The sequence below is a fragment of the Bison bison genome, unplaced genomic scaffold (genome assembly GCF_000754665.1).
Source record: "Bison bison bison isolate TAMUID 2011002044 unplaced genomic scaffold, Bison_UMD1.0 scf7180017864032, whole genome shotgun sequence".
Taxonomy (NCBI): Eukaryota; Metazoa; Chordata; class Mammalia; order Artiodactyla; family Bovidae; genus Bison; species Bison bison.
Window position 1 is genome coordinate 4641571 of NW_011494604.1, and position 21089 is coordinate 4662659.

Consider the following 21089-nt stretch of genomic DNA (forward strand, 5'->3'; position numbering starts at 1 on the left):
CACTTTCACTTTTCACTTTCATGCATTGGAGAAGGAAATGGCAGCCCACTCCAGTGTTCTTGCCTGGAGAATCCCAGGGACGGGGGAGCCTGGTGGGCTGCCGTCTATGGGGTCCCACAGAGTCGGACACGACTGAAGCGACTTAGCAGCAGCAGCAGCAGCAAGAAGCAAAGTACACAATTCACTTTTTTTAAAAAAGCCGTATTATCTGAGCCATCTGTGCTTGTATAATCAGGCATTCTAAGTTTTATCACTTGCTGTGTCACGAAGTGTATCCTTTTAGAAACAAAAGATAACTGAAGGATAATTAAAGGTTCTAGTGGTTCTCAATATCAGGAAGTACCAGAGGCATTTAGAAATGTGAGATACCATAATGTTTCATGAGTAGGGGGTTGGGCGTACTGCTGGCATTTAACAGAGAAGCCAGGTGCGCCTCAGAAGATTGGACAATGTCCCTCCTCCCCTAAAGACTGCTCACACCTTCATTTCAGGATTTCGGCCTCCAGAACTGCAAGAGTAACTATGCTAAGCAATGTAGTTTGTATTAATGTGTTGTAGCAGCCCCAGGACACTAATAAAAGTGCTAAATCTTCTGCAATGAATAGAACAGACCTATAGGACAAAACACTGTTCTAGCCGAAATGCCAAAAATACTTCCACTTAGCTAAACAGTGGAACAGAAAGTTAACTGAGAGGACAGAGGAAAAGTGAGGAGGACTAAATGATATAGAGGAAAGGAACAGCAATAAAACAAATTTAATCAAGTTACAAGTTTTATGTATACACTTAGAGGTAGTAACAATTTTTGGCGAGTCAGCAGTAAAAAAAATTTGAACTTCTAATTACACTCAGAATGAAGAACAAATCTTTTTTAAAAGGGGAAGGGGGGACCTTTAAAAGAAGCTTGCAGGGTCTTCCTGGTGGTCCAGCCGTTAAGACTCTGCCCTTCCACTGCAGGGAGCGTGGGTTCAATCCCTGGTTGGGAAACTAAGATGCCCTATATTGTGGCAAAAAAACAAAAACAACAACAAAGAAGCTTGCAGATTCAAACTATCTATAAAGCTGTTCTGGGCTTAGTTTGAGGTCTCAATATTATAGGTAGCAGCAGGACAGCTTAATCCTGCTGTGTCTTAGTTTGTTCAGGCTGCTGTAACAAAAATATCATAGATCGGGTAGCTTAAACAACATACATTTATTTCCCACAGTTCTGGAGGCTGGGAAGTCAAAGGGCAGCCTCCAGCAGATTTGGTGTGTAGTGCAGGCCCTCCTCCTGGTTGGTAAGACAGTTCCGCTCTCAGTGTGTACCTGCATGGTGGAAGGGGCCAGACACTCTCTGGGTCTCTATTTTAAGGACACCAGTGGTGATGGTTTAGTTGCTAAGTCATGTCCGACTCTCTGTGACCCCATGGACTATAGGGCTCCTCTGTCCGTGGGATTTTCCAGGCAAGAATGCTGGAGTGGGTTGTCATTTCCTTCTCTGTTAAGGACTAGTCCCGTTCATAAGGACCCCACCTTCATGAACTAACCACTCTCCAAAGGCCCCACCTCCTAATACCATGACACTGGGCAAGGGGGTAATCAGGATTTCAAAATACGAATTTTGAGAAGGACACAAAAATTCAGTCTGTAAAACCCAGTAATCATATCTACAGCAGGAATCTCACTTTACTGTTTCTCACCACTTGCACTCTTTTTACCTATCCATTACCTTTTCCATATGCTTTAGCTTGCTAATGGCACCAAAGGGCATCAACCCAGCTTTGGCACACAATTTATCAGTGGCCATCTCCTTGTTGCTTGCTGCCTCTTAGTTCACACTTTCCCTATTAACGACATAATGTAAGAAAGAGCACCAAACCTATAATGTAGTCTATGTCTCTACCACAGCTGCAAGGATCAAGAGACATTCCAAACTTTAGTAGTCCCTTATACCTATTCTCTACACTATTTTTAATGCCCAAATAGTCTCTTCACTATTATCAAGGAACCTAAGTATAGCAGTCACAGAGACTTTTTTTTTTAAGGAAAAAAAAAAAACAAACCCTCTATAGACCTTTTCTTTCCCAAAGGGTTAGAGCACAGAAATAACAGGGACACAAATTGATTACTTTTTGGTTCTACATTTCCCCTAGAAATGATAACAAAGTAAGCCAGACAACCTACCAAGGAAATGAGAGTCAGTGATAGTTGCAAGAAGTAAAATGCAAGTTCAACCTCCTCATCAGTTTCCCATCCAGGAGTTTTTAAGCATTGAGGAATAGAAAATATTTTTTTTTATTTTATATACAGTAACTATGGAGAACAGTATGGAGGTTCCTTAAAAACAGAACTACCATATGATACAGCAGTTCCACTCTTGGGCATATATCCAGAGAAAAAGATAATCCGAAAGGATATATGTTCACTACAGCGCTGTTTATAGGAGCCAAGACACGGAAGCAACCTAAATATCCACTGACAGAGCAATGGATAAAGATATGTCACAAACACACACAAAAACATACAATGGAATATTACTCAGCAATAAAAAAGAATGAAATAATGCCATTTGCAGCAACATGGATGGACCTAGAGATTATCATACTAAGTGAAGTTAAGTCGGGCAGAGAAAGACAAATATCATAAAGTATCATTCAGCTGTAGAATCTAATTATTTTTTAAAAAACAATACAAAGGAACATATTTACAAAATAGAAACAGATACAGGAAACAAACTTATGGTTACCAAAGTGGAAACTCGGGTTGTGGGGGAGCGGGGAATAAATCAGGAGCTTGGGATAAACATATACACACTACTATACATAAGACAGATAACCAACAAGGGCCTACTGTATAGCACAGGGAACTCTTTACTCAATATTCTGTGATAACCAGTATGAGAAAAGAATCTAAAAAAGAATGAATATAGGGACTTCCCTGGTGGTTAATAATACACCTTACAATGCAGGGGACATGGAAACTTTCATAGCAATCTGATTAATTTTATGTCTTTTGTCTCTAATAAAATAAAGTTGGGCTTGAAATATGTTTGGATGGCAAAGTATCATATGAAAAAATAATATTATTGGTCACTAAGGAAATGCAAATTAAAACCACAATGCCATACAATAACACATCTATTAAAATAGTTATAGAAAATTAAAAATACCAGAAGGGCAGCTGGAACTCTTATACACTGCTGACAGGAACGTAAAATGGTTAAGACTCAGGAAAACAATATGGTAATTCCTTAAAATTACGCACCTATTGTAGAATCCCACTCCTAGTTATTTATCTAAAGGAAATGAAAACTTACATTCATACACTGTACACTAACATTTTTAGCAGCTTTATTTATATAATCTCCCAAACAAGAAACAATTATCCATTCATTTCATCACTGCATAAACAAATTGCAGTATATCCATACAATGCATATTATTCACAATAAAAAGGAACCACTCATACCACAATGACATGAATGAGTATCAAATGCAGTATCCTAAGTAAAAGAAGCCAGACTCAAAAGAAACCTGACTACACATGGTGCTTCTATTTATATCAGGGGTCCCCAGTCTCCAGGCCACAGGCATGAGATTAGAAATATGTGCACAATCAATGTAACATGCTTGAATCATCCCCAAACCATCTCCTGCTCCCCAAGTCTGTGCAAAAATTGACTTCCACAAAACCAGTCCCTGGTGCTAAAAAAAAAGTTGGGGACTGCTCATTTATATGACGTTCTGGAAAAGAAGACTATAGGCAAAAACATTAGGTTACAGGTAAGAAGAGGGGCTGACTACAAGTGGGCAGGAGGAAATTCCTGAGGCCAGAACTGTCCTACATCTTGACTGTGGCTTTACGACTGTATGCACTTCTAAAAATGTTATACACTAAAAACATTAAATTTTACTGTATGAAAATTATATCTTTTTAAAAAAACATCATTTAGGCTTATATTTTGTATGTGTTCTTTTTATTTCAATTTTTAAGCAATTAATTTTTGTTGTAGTTTTACAAAAGTATTGGTCAATGGGGAGCCCCCTGGCAGTCCAGTGGTTAAGACGCCACACTTTCACTGCTGAGGGCCCGGGTTTGATCCCTGGTCAGGGAACTGAGATCCCACAAGCCGAATGTGGCATGGCCAAAGAAATACATTGTTTAATAAAGATTTTTTTTAAAGGGAGGAGGGGATTCTTCCTACAAATAAGTTTGAGACGCACTGACCTAGACATATAACCTTAAATCATTTTACTTCTCTGGGCCTTCAATTCCTCATTTTAACTCAGAAATGGGTCAGTATGGTTACGAAGATGTCTTCCAGCCCTAACCAAGAAAAATCTATAATTTCTAGTTTCCTAAAGTGCCTACATACTATCTGAGGTATTACCCTACTCCTGATGTTTGAAATACCACCACAGTCTCCTGGTTTTCCTCCTACATCTTTAGTTTCTTCCAGTCTTTGCACTTTCTTCTTTACTATATGTTTGATGTGCTTCTTCAGCTTTATAGCCTGTTATAGTCTCACACGACACTCTCCCTACAAGATGCCATCCACTTTTTATAGCTTCAGTTGCCATCAACATGACTCATTAGATGTCACTCTTCTTTCTGGATCCAAATATTCATTTCCTTACTGAACAGCCCCATTTGGAAGTCCCAAAGACAGCAACTTATCTAAATCTGAACTAAACATCTCCCTAAACCTCTTCTACTATTCTGTATCTTCACAAATTGTACTAGATATGCTTAGATGTCAAAAACAGAATCCTAAACTTCATTCTGACTCCTCTGACTTCTTTCCTTATCTAATTTCAGGACATCAGTATCTTCAATTATTTTAACAGTGTTCTACTTATCTCTATGCCTAACCTCTTTTCCACTATAGCCAAGCAGCTCTTTTGAAAAAACCCAAATCTGATTGTGTCACTCCCTTAATTAAAACTTTTCACTAACTTCCCACAACATTTTGAATAAAGCCAAGATTTCTTAACATGAGTTGTAAGGCCCTACCTAACCTGGTACCCTCTTACCTCTTCAACCCCATTTACTGCATCTCCCAGGAGCTATGCTTCTTCACTGGGAATTCTCATCAATTCCCTCAACCTATTGTCTCTCCTTTCCTATTTCTATATGTATATCTGTGCCTCTCTCTCTGCACATGTTTATCTCTCCTCCAGGTTTTAGCTAAGAAATTATTTCTTCTAGGAAGCCTTTCTTGATCTCCTTCCTTTGTGCTACCTTAACTGCTCCTTACCATGATTCCAATGTATTACAATACCTATTTATGTGTCTGTATTCCCATTAACCTTTAAGCTTTATTCAGGACAGCCTTACCACGTCTTATTCATGGTAGTATCCCCAAGACCTGAACTATGCCTGGCACTTGGTAGCCTATTAATAAACATTGAGTTTACTAGTAAGAGTCTATTGACAACTCAACAAAATACATTCCCTCCCTAAATTTCTACTCAAACTTCATTAACATTCTTTGAAATAGTTCTTAAAATTCCAAAGGGTTTTCTTTTAATATCTAGAACACTGGCAACCACCTTTCTTCAGAGAACTTAAATACTAACCAAGAAAAATATATTGTACAGAATATGAATGGAAATGGACCACAAATCCAATACGAGAGTTTCTAATTTCTTTAACAAATATGGATTCATTCAACAATTTTAAAGAAAGAGTAAAGTGGTTCTATAATTTCCTAAGGTTGGTGAACGCCTACTATACACCAAGCCTTATGAAAGAATGCTATACTAGCAACCACCCGTACTCTTCTAAGCCTCACTTTCTATTCCCTCACATTTCAATCTTACTTTCTGATTGTTTATTTATTTTTACCCACTGTATAGCATCTATGTATCCTTCATCTCATGATTTATTCTAGTTACATCTATGCATTCTGTATATGTATGGCTGGATCTCAGCCCAAGTTGGTGTTAATGGGATACTGCCATGATTCAAAAACATTTTCAAAAATTGTTCTTTTGGAATTACCTTCAGATCCAGTGACACACTTTTTCCTCAGGTTTTGAGAATTGATATAACTTCTGAAAGTAGTCAGCAGTCATTCAAAGTCATGTATGAGAATATTAAGGGAGATCAAACTGAGCAATACTACAAAATGTGGTAGACTATAAAATAAGTGGATGGTTTTCTATGTAGCCTGAAATAATACAAATGGCGACAATAGTAAAGGTACAAAACTGCTCAGTGTGATCACTTTGAAGACCATCATTTCCCTGGCTATTTGCTTATATAAAACAGTTTAATAATAGGAAAAATGTTTATGATGTAATGTTAATCAAGTTTCAGGATTCTAAATTATATATATTTTGATCCACGATGTAAGAATAATTTTAAAGTAATTTAAGAAATAAAATAAATACGTAAATAGAACTGGAAGATAATATGTAAAATAAATAATATTGCTATTGTGAGAATGGGTTTTTTTTTCAATATTAGTTCATGTTAGATGTCTTTTTAGTACTTTTTAAAAGTCAGAGTCACTATTTCATACTCACATATCACAGGGAGAAATTTGTTCTATTTAGTGAGAAATAAAACTTAAAATTCTTCCAATTTTCTCTTCTACTTCTAAATGCCACAGAAGAGGTTAACTCACATTTTTGAAAATGCATTGCTTTTATCAAAATGTTGGGCTTCCAAGTAAGTAAAATCTTTCTGAAATAGAGTATAAGTTCTTAAGGTCAGTTTCATTCATCTAGCAATAATAAATTTCAAATACCTTTTTGTCATGAATATTACAATCTAAAATGTATGTGGACAGATCCCACCAATTTTAAGATATATGACTAAAGGGGCCAATTATGTGTTTCTAATAATTAATTACAATCTTGTAAAAAATTGTTATTAGAAATCCATAATACATTAAGAACAATCTAAGGTATTTTCCCTTTTGCAGACTTCCATATACCACTGTCTACTGAGGGTCTCCAACTTGATTCAGTAGAAAGGCCTGTGACCAGGAAAGGAGCCATGAAGACTAGCAGACAGAAACAGAATTAAAACAATTATGTGAGTCACTTCATCTCACCACATTTGGGTTTTGTCTACACCTACCAAAAATGCTGCATTAAAAAAATAATGTAAGTCTAACACAATCTGAATTCCTAAAGTGGTAGTTAGCAGTTAGCCAAAAAACTGGAATTAAATAGGTGGCATCTTAAACCATCTCTAGAAAATCTAAAGAAATGATATCTGATTCACTACAAAGATTTTTCTGTATAAACATAATGTATTATATACACAATAATTTTTTAATTTTCCCAATAATGACCTGCTTACACACTGGGAAATGCATTGTATCTCTAATACTCCAAACACAATTTTAAAATATTAAGAAAAGTTATCATTCCATTCTTCATCCTAATTTTGTTACAAATTTTATTTTATCAACTTTGACCTGATGTTTCATGCCCACAAGCTAGACAATGCATCGAACATCTAGTCATCCTTGCAAAGTAAAAAATAAAACTAGCCTTAACCATCCATGAAACGGCAGCTCGCAAACAACCGGCAGTGGTTAAAATATAAAATTTCACTTAACCAGCCTGCACATCAAACCCTGGATACACTAAAAGTGGCAATGTTCCCTGCATCTAACAAACTACCAGATAAAGTATAGATCTGCTAACATTCCGACCTCCTTCCAAAAGGACAAACTAGAACGGCAAAATTACACTCAGGCACATGGAGTACTCTTCTCTCAAATCACTCCACAGAGAACTTCATCATTTGCTCCGCCCTCTAATAACTCATGCAAAAAAAGTTCAGCACCATCAGAAAGAACAAGACACACAGAATTCATAGAATGGCTTAGGGCCTTTCCTCCAGGCAGTAAGAGGATCTGCGTGTGCCCTTCGCAGGGGTCCAAACGAAAAGAAAAACCGAGGATTTAGGGGATAGTGACATCCAAAAACCGATTTTGTCTCACAGAAGTTTTTGCCGTCATTCCTATTTTATCAGCAAGGAGGCCTGGGCGCCATCGTTTCAGTCTTTATTATTTTATTATGGGGAGGTGGGAAACGCCACCAAGGATTCCTTCAGGTCTTTCCAATTAAGGTTGGGGGGGTTCCCCCTCATTCTTTTCTTAAAACCTCAGTCTGGAGGGTACTCCTCAGCACCTCCGGCTTTCTGGCGGCCTATCCCCCGAGATCGGTAAAGGCGCTGCCGAACCCTCCAGCCTCGCCGTTAAGGCGGGAGGGCCCGAACACGCCAGGGCCACAGCGATGGCTCCGAGGGGCCCAGAAAGGGGAAGGGCAGGCCAGGGACGGGTGAAGAATGACCTGGCCGTGGAAAAAAGGGAAAAAGAGGTAAGGGGATGCGCTGCACCCCAAGGCTGCACAGAGAAGAGGAGATGATGATGAAGGAGGAGGGCGGTGGCCCGGGTGCGGCCCCCCACCTCTCCCGCCCCCAGGTCCCCGGGCCGGCGGGGGCGGATAGGCTCGGCCCATTCCCTGAGTATAGGCTGAAAGGGGGTGGGGAGATCTCCCTCCACACTGCGAGAAGACCGAGAATGAAGGTACGGGGTGCACGGGGATGGGGGGTGTCTCCCGCCTGAACCCGGAGACCCGACGCCGTCGTCGCTTCTTCCTCAGGAGGGAGGACGGGAGCTGTGGGTAAAGCCCGAGGGAAGAATGCATGAAGGTAAAGAGAAGCCCAGGGCACACCGGCCGCCCGCTCCAGACCCCACTCTCCACCTTCCGGTAACCGCGTCTCTTACCGGTGATGGCGGTGAACTGCTGAATTAACCCCTTCAGCGCCGACGACGCCGCGGAGCCCCCGTGGGCAGCCATCTTACCGCCGCCGCCGCTGCCGCCGAACAACAACACAGACACACACGGAACGCCCTCCCCCAACTCGCCTCACGGCTTGCGCAGGCTCATTGACCACCCCAAGCTCCGCCCCCGCCCCGCCTCCCCGCTGCGATCAGCGCAGGCGCACTTGCAGACGGTGGGAGCGCTCGGCTCTCCGGGTTGGCTGCTCTGTTGCTGCCTGCCACCGCATCCTTTGCGACCTCTGGTGCCTTCTTTGAGCTCCAAGACTAATCTCATAGATAAGTTTCCGAAGGTCTTGGTAAGTAGTAGACGTCTCGCGTTTCAGCTTCACAAGCTTTTTTTTTTTTTAACAGACCCAACTTCGGATGACAGTGTGTTTTGTTGTTTTTGCAACTCTGGAGCCCTCTGCTAGGTTTCCTGCAACTGGCATCAAAATACATATCCTATATCACTACACCGAAGCGACTTTTGCACCTCCTTCCCAACTTCCAAACTGATTAGTGCGGCAGTCCATCCAGCAGAAGTAAAATACCAGGACCATTAGTGCAAATAAAGTTCTGGGCGCAGAGCCTGACACATTGTAGGTTTTTGTAAACGATTGTCCAGTCCGCTTTCCTTCAATAAATTTGCAACAGGTCTCCCTTCAAGGTCTCAGTTTCCTCATGCAAGGGAAACAAGTGTGTATATGTGTAGAAAAGAATAGAATAGAATGTGCAGAATAGAAAAGAAATGTATAGAGAAGTCACTGGAAAGGTCAAAATGATAATAGTTACCTCTAGAGAGGAGGAATGGAGGGCATGGTGAAAGGGGACTTTGAGGGTCTTTATTAATCCTTTCTCGTTACGGTTCACTCAGTCATGTCTGACTCTTTTCGACCCTATGGACTGCAGCAGGCCAGGCTTCCTTGTCCCTCACCACCTACCCGACCTTGCTCAAACTCATATCCATTGAGTCGATGATGCCATCTAACCGTCCCATCCACTGTCGTCCCCTTCTCCTCCCGCCTTCAATCTTGCCCAGCATCAGGGTCTCTTCTAATGAGTCCATTCTTTGAATAAGGTGGCCAAAGTATTGGAGCTTCAGATTCAGCATCAGTCCTTCCAATGAATATTCAGGATTAATTTCCTTTAGGAGTCACTGGTTTGATCTCTTCGCAGTCCAAGGGACTCTGAAGAATCTTCTCCAACACCACAGATTAAAACCATCAATTCTTTGGCACTCAGCTTTCTTTATGGTTCAGCACTCACATCCATACAAGACTACTGGAAAAACCATAGCTTTGACTCTACAGACCTTTGTCAGCAAAGTAATGTCTCTGCTTTTTAAAATGCTGTCTCGCTTGGTCATAGCTTTTCTTCCAAAGAGCAAGCGTCTTTTAATTTCATGGCCGCAGTCACCATCTGCAGTGATTTTGGAGCTGAAGAAAATAAAGTCTCACTGTTTCCATTGTTTCGCCATCTATTTGCCATGAAGTGATGGGGCCAGAAGCCATGATCTTCATTTTTTGAATGTTGAGTTTCAAGCCAGCTTTTTCACTCTCCCCTTTCACATTCATCAAGAGACTCTTCAGTTCCTCTTCACTTTCTGCCTTAATCTGCATATCTGAGATTATTGATATTTCTCTTGACAATCTTGATTCCAGCTTGTGCTTCATCAGCCTGGCATTTCTCATGATGTACTCTGCATCCTTTATTTTTAAGCAAAGGTAATATTATTATGTTAATTATATGACTTAAAGTATGTTTAAAAACAATTATAGGAGTACGCTTAAATCTGATGATCCCTTACCTTGAAAATAAAGTTAAAGAGACTCAATTTAGGCTCTTAAACTACCTCCAACTACATATTTTGCATCTACACAGAAAAATGGCCCAATAAAAGAGGATAAGTCATCTGGAGAATTGAGCCATCCTAAAAGTCTATAAATGCACTATTGAGATGAATTTTAAAAACAACCAAGTCAAATCAAAGTAACCATAGGGTTATATGATTGGCCTGTACTCCTAATCAAGAGTATTGTCAGTTAAATGACCCAGGTTGCTACAGTTTCTAGGTGGGTTGAGGAAGCCCAGGAACCAGTCATGGATTTGGAAAACTGGTTCACGTTCACACAAAGGTGCAAAAAAAGAGAGGAAAAACCAGAGCAAGAAACAGTGTAACCTCTTCCTTCCTAGAGGCCTTAATCCTAAAGTCTGTGTCTCTGAAGCCACCATGCAAAATCAGGTTCCACATAAGTTAGTCTAACACCACTGACTACAAAAACTATGTGCAGTTATTTCTGTATCTTCATTAAATGCAGAGGCTAACAATGAGATCTGTAGGTTTTATTTCCAGAGTCTTAGTGTTCAGATATCATGATGTCATTTTTAAATAAATCTTATGAAAAAGTGGTAAAGATTGTGATATCCACGACTCTAGAAAAGATTTTGTAGAAATTAAAAAAATAAGCTAAAAGAAAGGAGACAGGAAATTAATAACAAAACCTTGACAGTTTTTTTGGATTTTTAAAGAATATGAAAGTTCTTTAGAATCACAAGAAAATATACTTAAATATGTCCCCCAGATCATGGAAAATACATTCTTGAAAAAACATGGATTATGCTCAGGAACTTAAGTTGCAAAAATATTGTACATTGAATAATGGAAAATTAAAGTTTTGGATGACAAAGAGCAACTATCCCAAACTTAAACATCAGTATGAAAAGGCAAAAAGATATGACACTGAAAGATAAACTCCCCAGGTCAGTAGGTGCCCAATATGCTACTAGAGAAAAGTGGAGAAATAACTCCAGAAAGAATGAAGAGATGGAGCCAAAGTGAAAACAATGCCCAGGTGTAGATATGACTGCTGATGAAAGTAAAGTCCAATGCTGTAAATATCTGATGCCAATATTTCATAGGAACCTGGAATGTTAGGTCCATGAATCAAGGTAAATTGGAAGTAGTCAAATAGAAGATGGCAAGAGTGAATATCAACATTCTAGGAATCAGTGAACTAAATGGACCGGAATGGGCGAATTTAATTCAGATGACTCATATCTATTATTTTAAAAACAACCAAATCAAATCAAAGTAACCATAGGGTTATATGATTGGCCTGTACTCCTAATCAAGAGTGTTGTCAGTTAAATGACCCAGGTTGCTACAGTTTCTAGGTGGGTTGAGGAAGCCCAGGAACCAGTCATGGATTTGGAAAACTGGTTCACGTTCACACAAAGGTGCAAAAAAAGGAGAGGAAAAACCAGAGCAAGAAACAGATATATCTTATATCTATTATCTTCTTCATCCTTAGAAGAAATGGAGTAGCCCTCATAGTCAACAAAAGAGTCCGAAATGCAGTACTTGGGTGCAATCTCAAAAATGACAGAATGATCTCTGTTCAGTTCCAAGGCAAAGCATTCAATATCACAGTAATGCAACTCTATGCCCCAACCACTAATGCCAAACAGACTGAAGTTCAATGGTTCTATGATCTACAAGACTTTCTAGAACACACCAAAAAAAAGATGTCCTTTTCATCATAGGGGAGGACTGGAAAACAAAAATAGGAAGTCAAGAGATAACCTGGAGAATCAGGCAAGTTTGGCCTTGGAGAACAAAATGAAGCAGGGAAAAGGCTAACAGAGTTTTGCCAAGAGAATACACTGGTCATAGCAAACACTCCCTTCCAACACAAGAGACGACTCTACACATGGACGCACCAGATGGTCAATACTGAAATCAGATTGATTATATTCTTTGCAGCTGAAGATGGCAAAACTCTATACAGTTGGCAAAAACAAGACTGGGAGCTGACTGTGGCTCAGATCATGAACTCTTTATTGCCAAATTCAAGAAAATTGAATTGAAGAAAGTAGGGAAAACCCCAGACCATTCAGGTATGACCTAAATCAAAGCCTTTACGATTATACAGTGGAAGTGACAAATAGATTCAAGGGATTAGATCATAAAGACAAAGTGCCTAAAGAACTATGGACAGAGGTTCCTGACATGGCACAGGAGGCAGTGATCAAGACCATCCCCAAGAAAAAGAAATACAAAAAGGCAAAATGGCTGTCTGAGGAGGCCTTCCAAATAGCTGAGAAAAGAAGAGAAGTGAAAGGCAAAGGAGAAAAGGAAAGTTATACCCATCTGAATGCAGAGTTCCAAAGAATAGCAAGGAGAGATACGAAAGCCTTCCTCAGTGATCAATGCAAAGAAATAGAGGAAAACAATAGAATGGAAAAAACTAGTGATCTCTTCAAGAAAATTAGAGATACCAAGAGAACATTTCATGCAAAGATGGGCTTGATAAAGGACAGAAATGGTATGGACCTAACAGAAGAAGATATTAAGAAGAGGTGGCAAGAATACATGGAAGGACTATACAAAAAATATCTTAATGAATAGATAACCATGATGGTGTGATCACTCACCTACAGCCAGACATCCTAGAATGCAAAGTCAAGTGGGCCTTAGGAAGCATCACTACGAACAAAGCTAGTGGAGGGGATGGAATTCCAGTTGAGCTATTTCAAATCCTGAAAGATGATGCTGTAGAAGTGCTGCACTCAGTATGCCAGCAAATTTGGAAAACTCAAAGTGGCCACAGGACTGGAAAAGGTCTGTTTGCATTCTAGTCCCAAAGAAAGGCAATGCCAAAGAATGTTCAAACTACCAAACAACTGCACTCATCTCACATGCTAGCAAAGCAATGCTTAAAATTCTCCAGGTGAGGCTTCAACAGTACGTGAACTGAGAACTTCCAGATGTTAAAGCTGGATTTAGAAAAGGCAGAGGAACCAAAGATCAAATTGCCAACATCTGTTGGATCATCGAAAAAGCGAGAGAATTCCAGAAAAACATTTATTTCTGCTTTATTGACTACACCAAAGCCTTTGACTCTGTGAATCACAGCAAACTGTGGGAAATTCTGGAAGAGATGGGAATACCAGACCACCTGACCTGCCTCCTGAGAAATCTGTATGCAGGTCAAGAAGCAACAGTTAGAACTGGACATGGAAGAGCTGACTGGTTCCAAACTGGGAAAGGAGTATGTCAAGGCTGCATATTGTCACCCTTCTTATTTAACTTATATGTAGAGTACATCATGGGAAATGCCATGATGGATGAAGCACAGCTAGAATCAAGATTGCCAGGAGAACTATCAATAGCGTCAGATACGCAGATGACACAACCCTTATGGCAGAAAGAAAAGAAGAACTAAAGAGCCTCTTGAAAGTGAAAGAGGAGAGTGAAAAAGCTGGCTTAAAGCTCAACATTCAAAAAATGAAGATCATGGCATCGTGTCCCATCACTTCATGGCAAATACATGATAAAACAGTGAAAACAGTGACAGACTATTTTCCTGAGCTCCAGAATCACTGCAGATGAGGACTGCAGTCTTGAAATTAAAAGACGCTTGCTCCTTGGAAGAAAAGCTATGACCAACCTAGACAGCATTTTAAAAAGCAGAGACATTACTTTGCTGACAAAGGTCCTCAGAGTCAAAGCTATGGATTTTCCAGTAGTCATGTATGGATGTGAGGGTTGGACCATAATAGAAAGCTGAGCACCAAAAATTGATGATTTTTAACTGTGGTGTTGGAGAAGACTCTTGAGAGTCCCTTGAACTACAAGGAGATCCAACCAGTGAATCTTAAAGGAAATCAGTCCTGAATATTCATCGGAAAGACTGATGCTGAAGCTGAAGCTCCAATGGTTTGGCCACCTGATTCAAAGAACTGACTCACTGGAAAAGACCTTGATGCTGGGCAATATTGAAGGCGGGAGGAGAAGGGGATGACAGAAAATGAGATGGTTGGATGGCATCACCGACTCAATGGACGTGAGTTTGAACAAGCTTGTGTAGATGGTGAGGGACAGGGAAGCCTGGCGTTCTGCAGTCCATGGGATCTCAGGGAATCGGACATGACTGAGCGACTTCACTTTCCCTTTTCACTTTCATGCATTGGAGAGGAAATGGCAACCCACTCCAGTGTTCTTGCCTGGAGAATCCCAGGGACAGGGGAGTCTGGTGGATTGCTGTCTATGGGGTCGCACAGAGTTGGACACAACTGAAGCAACTTAGCAACAGCAGCAGCAGTAAGTATACCACTATAAGACCAGGAAAATAAATACCCTAACCTCACTCTCCTCCTCCTCTACCATTTCTTGCCAGCAGTCTCTACTAGCAGAACCCAACTGGAAGACAGCATGCGTGCTAAGTGCTAAGTTGCTTCATTCGTGTTCGACTCTTTGCGACGCCATGGACTATAGCCTGCCAGCCTCCTCTGTCTATGGGACTTCCCAGGCAAGAATACTGGAGTGGGTTGCCATTTCCTTCTCCAGGGGATTTCCTGGACCCAGGGATTGAACCCAGGCACCCAGGGATTGAATCCACATCTCCTGCATCGCAGGCAGATTCTTTACAGTATGAGCCACCAAGGAAACCCTATTAGTCATTCAGTTCAGTCCAGTCGCTCAAGTCGTGTCTGACTCTTTGCGACCCCATGAACTATGGCACGCCAGGCCTCCCTGTGGCAAATACAAATTAAAATTGCAGTAAAATACCATGCCACACTTATCAGAATCATTAAATGACTTACTATACCAAGTGTTAGAGAGTATGTAAAGTTGAATCTAGTTGATGAGAATGTCAACTAAAATAAGATGTACAACTTGAGAGTTGTGAGTTAAGTTTTATTTGGGACAAGATGAGGACTGCAGCCCTGGGGGCAGCATCTCAGATAGCTCTGAGAGACTCAACTGGAAGACAGAGGACACAACAGCCTGTGGGGCAGAGAGTAGAGTGGAGAGAGAAGACAGTGGGTGGGTCTGGAGAACCAAAGGCAGGTTGATGGGCACAAATAGAAAGTGAAAAATATTTAAAACTTAATTGTCGAGAAAATACATATCAGAATTTGTGAAATGCAGTTTTAAGAGTACCTAAAGAACAAGTTTGCAACCTTAAATGGTTATATTAGAGAAGGTTAGAAAATGAGGACCTCAATAATCAAGAGGTTAATAAAGGAACAACAGAATTAACCCAGGGAAATTTAAAGGGGAAAATGCAGAAATCAATAAGATAGAAAACAAAATACAAAAGCTAGTTCTCTGAAATAACAAGTAAAATCGAAATCCTTTTACAAATTAGATTAAGAAAAAAAAGGGACATAACAGATAGAGCAGTGACTTTTAAAATAAGAGAATATTATGAACAACATTATGCCTATGAATTAGGAAATAGATGGCAGTTTCCTGGAAAAATATAATTTACCAAAATTGACTCAACTATGAGTAGACTTATGACAATTAACAAAATTGACTTAACTACACAAATAAACAACCAGACCCAGATGACTTTACAGGTGATTTCTACCAAAAAGAGAGAAAGAAAAAAGAAACAGAAAAAAAAAGAAGAAGAAAAGAAACAGGTGGTCCTAAACTAATGCAGATTATTCCAGAAAAGGAACAATAGGGCCAAAACTCCTTCTGAAAACAAAGCAGTAAATGAAAACTCAGCCTCACTCATGGTTAATCAAGATAAAAATGCTATACTAAACCAAAATTTAGAAATCCAATAAGACACACACATATATGCATTACTTTTTAACTAGATTTATTCAGGAATGCAGGTATAATTTTATAACAAAATTTTTTCAATGTAACTTTGATAGTAGGATAAATTAAATATAAGAAACCATTTGATCCATTTGATCAGACAGAAAAAACATTGATGTAAATCAATATCCTTCCACAAAACAAAACCAAAAACATCCTTAATGCTCTAGGTAGAAAAAAAAGCTTCCTTAACTTAATGAAGAATATTTACTAAAAGCACAGAGTAAACAGTGTTCTAACTAATAATAAAACATTTAAAGTCAAAAACAAGATAAGTATGCACTCTAACACTATTTCTATTCAGAGATATATGAGAAGTCCTAGTCATAGTAGTAAGACAAGAAAGAATATATTTAAAAATTTTTAAAGAAGAAAAAATTGTTATTGTATACTATATGACTATTTCCACAGAAAATATAAGCAAACTAACAAATTTTGAAATCAACAGAAAAGCGCAAGGATATTTCTGGATATAAAACCAAAATGCATATTTTAAAACTGTATTCCTAAAGATGAACAGCAAATAGTTTGGAACTGTAATTTTAAAAATATCCCATTCATGATAGTGACTAAAAATATAAAATATATTTAAGTATAGATTTAACAAAAATGCAAAAGTTCTTGTAAAGAAAATGATAAACTTTATTGATAGGCAATAAATGAAGAAATCTACTATATTTGTGTGTAGGAAGACCCAATGTTATAAAGATGGTAATTTTCTGTACAATAATTGATAAATTCAATGTAATTCCAATCAAAATCCCACAGAATTTCTCCAACATTTTACTAAGGTGATCTGAAAATTCGAAACCAAAAAATCAATAATAAACAAGACACTTTTTAAGTAGAACAGGTGGAAGTTTTGCCTACAAGATATTAAGGCATAAGGTACAGTAACTAAGACTGTATGGTATGGGTGGGGGATAGACAGAATACAGAACAGGGAGTCCATACACAAACACAAAGGTAGATGGACACCATGACAGTGGTGAGGTCATGGTGATTAGTGAGGAAAGGATGGACTAACCAGTCAATAACCCTGGAACCTAAATACAACTAGATCCTAACCTTAGAGACAAAAATAGATTATAGATTCATTAAGATTTAAGTAAGAGGAGCAAAATTTTGTAACTTTCATGATAGCATATTTATAGGGGCTTCTCCTAAAGACTTTAAGTCAGACTGCCTTGCAAAATTTAAGAAGGGAGTGCCATGTATTTAGTGCTCCAGGGGGCACCATTCATATAAGCCAGAGGGTGATTCAGTTCAGTTCAGTTCAGTCACTCAGTTGTGTCCAACTCTGCAACCCCATGAATCACAGCACGCCAGGCCTCCCTGTCCATCACCAACTCCCAGAGTTTACTCAACTCATGTCCATCAAGTCGGTGATGCCATCCAGCCATCTCATCCTCTGTCGTCACCTTCTCCTCGTGCCCCCAATCCCTCCCAGCATCAGAGTCTTTTCCAGTGAGTCAACTCTTCGCATGAGGTGGCCAAAGTACTGGAGTTTCAGCTTTAGCATCAGTCCTTCCAATGAACACCCAGGGCTGATCTCCTTCAGAATGGACTGGTTGGATCTCCTTGCAGTCCAAGGGACTCTCAAGAGTCTTCTCCAACACCACAGTTCAAAAGCATCAATTCTTCGGCACTCGGCTTTCTTTGTAGTCCAACTCTAACATACATACATGACTACTGGAAAAACCATAGCTTAAACTAGACGGACCTTTGTTGGCAAAGTAATGTCTCTGCTTTTTAATATGCTGTCTAGCTTGGTATAAATTTTCTTCCAAGGAGCAAGCATCTTTTAATTTCATGGCTGCAGTCACCATCTGCAGTGATTTTGGAGCCCCCCAAAATGAAGTCTGCCACTGTTTCCACTGTTTCCCCATCTATTTGCCATGAAGTGATGGGACCAGATGCCATGATCTTCGTTTTCTGAATGTTGAGCTTTAAGCCAACTTTTTCACTCTCCTCTTTCACTTTCATCAAGAGGCTTTTTAGTTCCTCTTTACTTTCTGCCATAAGGGTGCTGTCATCTGCATATCTGAGGTTATTGATATTTCTCCCAGCAATCTTGATTCCAGCTTGTGCTTCTTCCAGCCCAGCGTTTCTCATGATGTACTCTGCATATAAGCAGGGTGACAATATACAGCCTTGACATACTCCTTTTCCTATTTGGAACCAGTCTGTTGTTCCATGTCCAGTTCTAACTATTGCTTCCTGACCTGCATATACAGAATGCCCTAAAGCTGTGGATCAGCAGGTTTTTATCAAGGAAGTGAAAAAATTATTAAAACATAAAATCATAAACTACGAAGGCAAAAAGTGATAAATTTGACTATACTATAACTAGAAATGTCTGGACTTCTCTGGTGGTCCATTGGTTGAGAATCCGCCTGTTTGCAAACATCACATCCAGATACAATAACATCTAGAGGAAGAAGAGCCAGCTCATCTCTTCTGCATTTTTCTCTTTTTTTTTTTTTAATTGAGAAAGGAAATATTTCCTAGAAGTCCCTTGAGAGACTTTCCTTCAGATTTCATCGGTCTGAATTGAGTCACAATTCTGTTCCTAAAACTGTCCCTGCCAAAGAATGTGAGATAAACATAACTGGTTTTTAGTAAAGCATATGGCTTTGTGGAGGAAGGTGGATACCTCCCTGAAGTCTGGTCCTTTTAGGAAGAAGGAGGGGAATGGGTGTTAATTAGGCAATTGTCAAAATCTGCTCCATTCATAAAGCTTCACTCTGAGCCTGATGAATTACCCCTGTACTCCTTGGTTCTGATTTTACCTTTACCTAGAATCCTTCCCTGGAGAAGGCAATGGCAACACACTCCAATACTCTTGCCTGGAAAATCCCATGGACGGAGGAGCCTGGTAGGCTGCAGTCCATGGGGTCTTGAAGAGTCGGACACGACTGAGTGACTTCACTTTCACTTTTCACTTTCATGCATTGGAGAAGGAAAGGGCAACCCACTCCAGTGTTCTTGCCTGGAGAATCCCAGGGACGGCGGAGCCTGGTGGGCTGCCGTCCGTGGGGTCGCACAGAGTTGGACACGACTGAAGCAACTTAGCAGCAGCAGTAGCAGAATCCTTCCCAATGATACTTTACTTTTCTACATTCCTTCATACCAGGAAAACAATGTGTGAGTACGTTGGTCATTGGAAACTTCTGTCCCTCAATATGATATTTAAAGACTGGTACTTGGTTTAGGGTTAGAGTTTTCTGTTCCTACTTTTTTAATATTTCCAGAATGTTATGTAAATAGAATATACACGGTGGAGCCTTTTGAGTCTGGCATCTTGCACTTAGCATAATGCATTTAAGATTCATGCAGAACTTCCCTGGTGGTCCAGTGGTTAAGAATCCACCTGCCAATGCAGAGAACATGGATTTGATCCTTCGATCCCTGATCCAAGAAGATCCCATATGCCACAGAAGAACTAACCCCGTGTGCCATAACTACTAAGCCTGCACTCTAGAGCCCGTGCTTCACAACAAAAGAAGCCACTGCAATGAGAAGCCTGCACATCAAAATGAAGAGTTGCCCCCGCTGGCTGCAGCTAGAGAAAGCTCGCGTGCAGCAGTAAAGACCCAATGCAGCCAAAAATAAATAAATAAATAAAATTTTAAAAGAGTCACCTATATGTTGTCTATATCAGTATTTCATTCCTTTTTACTGCTAAATAGGATTCAGTTGTAAGCATGTACTACAATTATTTGTTCACTCATTAGTTGAAGGGTATTTGGGTTGTTTCCAGTTGCTATTATGAATAAAGCTACTACCAACTCGTGTAGAAGTTTTTGTGTGAACATAAGTTTTCACTTCTCTTGGGAAATACTTGGGTGTAGAAATGCTGGGTCATATAGTGAATGTATGTTTAACTTTATAAGAAATTGATAAACTGTCCAGATATTTTTAAAATTTCATTTTGGGGAAGATGCCTGGCAATCATCCCCTCAACCAAATCATTAAAGTTAATTAATATTACTAAGAATGAGACAGAACAATATATTGTATTCGTTTTTCTTTTGACTGCACAGCATGTGAGACCTTGGTTCCCCGACTAGGGATGGAACCCATGCCCCTGGCAGTGGAAGTACAGAGTCTTAACCACTGAACTGCTAGGGAAGTTCCTAACATGATATGTTAAGAAATAAACAAGCATCACCTGCGACATATTCTTGGCAAAACTTAAACTTCCAGGCTTAATTTCCAAAATAAAAGACAAATCAAAAAATAAGTTAAAGAATTCTATAAAGAAGCACTCAGGTAGATCCAGAATGTAAGCATTCACCATGCTAGTCTCTTCAAAAGAATCAGTGTCATAGGTGGGGGCAGGCAGGTAGTGGGGGAGGGAGAAGGCAAGAGGATTGTTCTAGATGAAAAGGGAATGAAAAGGAAACCACCACAATCAATGCCTTCATTGGATGCTAGTTATAAAATAACAAAAAAGAAAGCAGCTGTAAAAGACATTTTTTGCAAACTGGAAATTTTAATATGGACTCAATATGAGATGACATTAGGCAATTATTAATTTTCTTAAATAAGATAATGACATTGTAGTTATGAAAAAGTTTTTATTTCACAGAGGTACATTCTAACATATTTAGGGGTAAACTATTATGATGTCTGCAATTTACTTTTAAATGGTTCAGCAAATTTAAAAATATGTAACATAGCTATGATAAAATGTTA

At 39.5% G+C, this 21089-nt stretch overlaps 1 protein-coding gene across 1 annotated transcript in view; it reads right to left on the bottom strand.

Moving 5' to 3' along the window:
• The window catches only part of UBXN7 (UBX domain protein 7), a 61162-nt gene extending 52290 nt beyond the window's left edge, over nt 1-8872 (bottom strand). Inside the window, exon 1 of the mRNA XM_010834338.1 lies at nt 8732-8872. Coding sequence (XP_010832640.1) covers nt 8732-8804 — 73 coding nt within the window. The 5' untranslated portion in view covers nt 8805-8872. The remainder of the gene's footprint in view (nt 1-8731) is intronic.
• Nucleotides 8873-21089: the final 12217 nt, after the last annotated feature.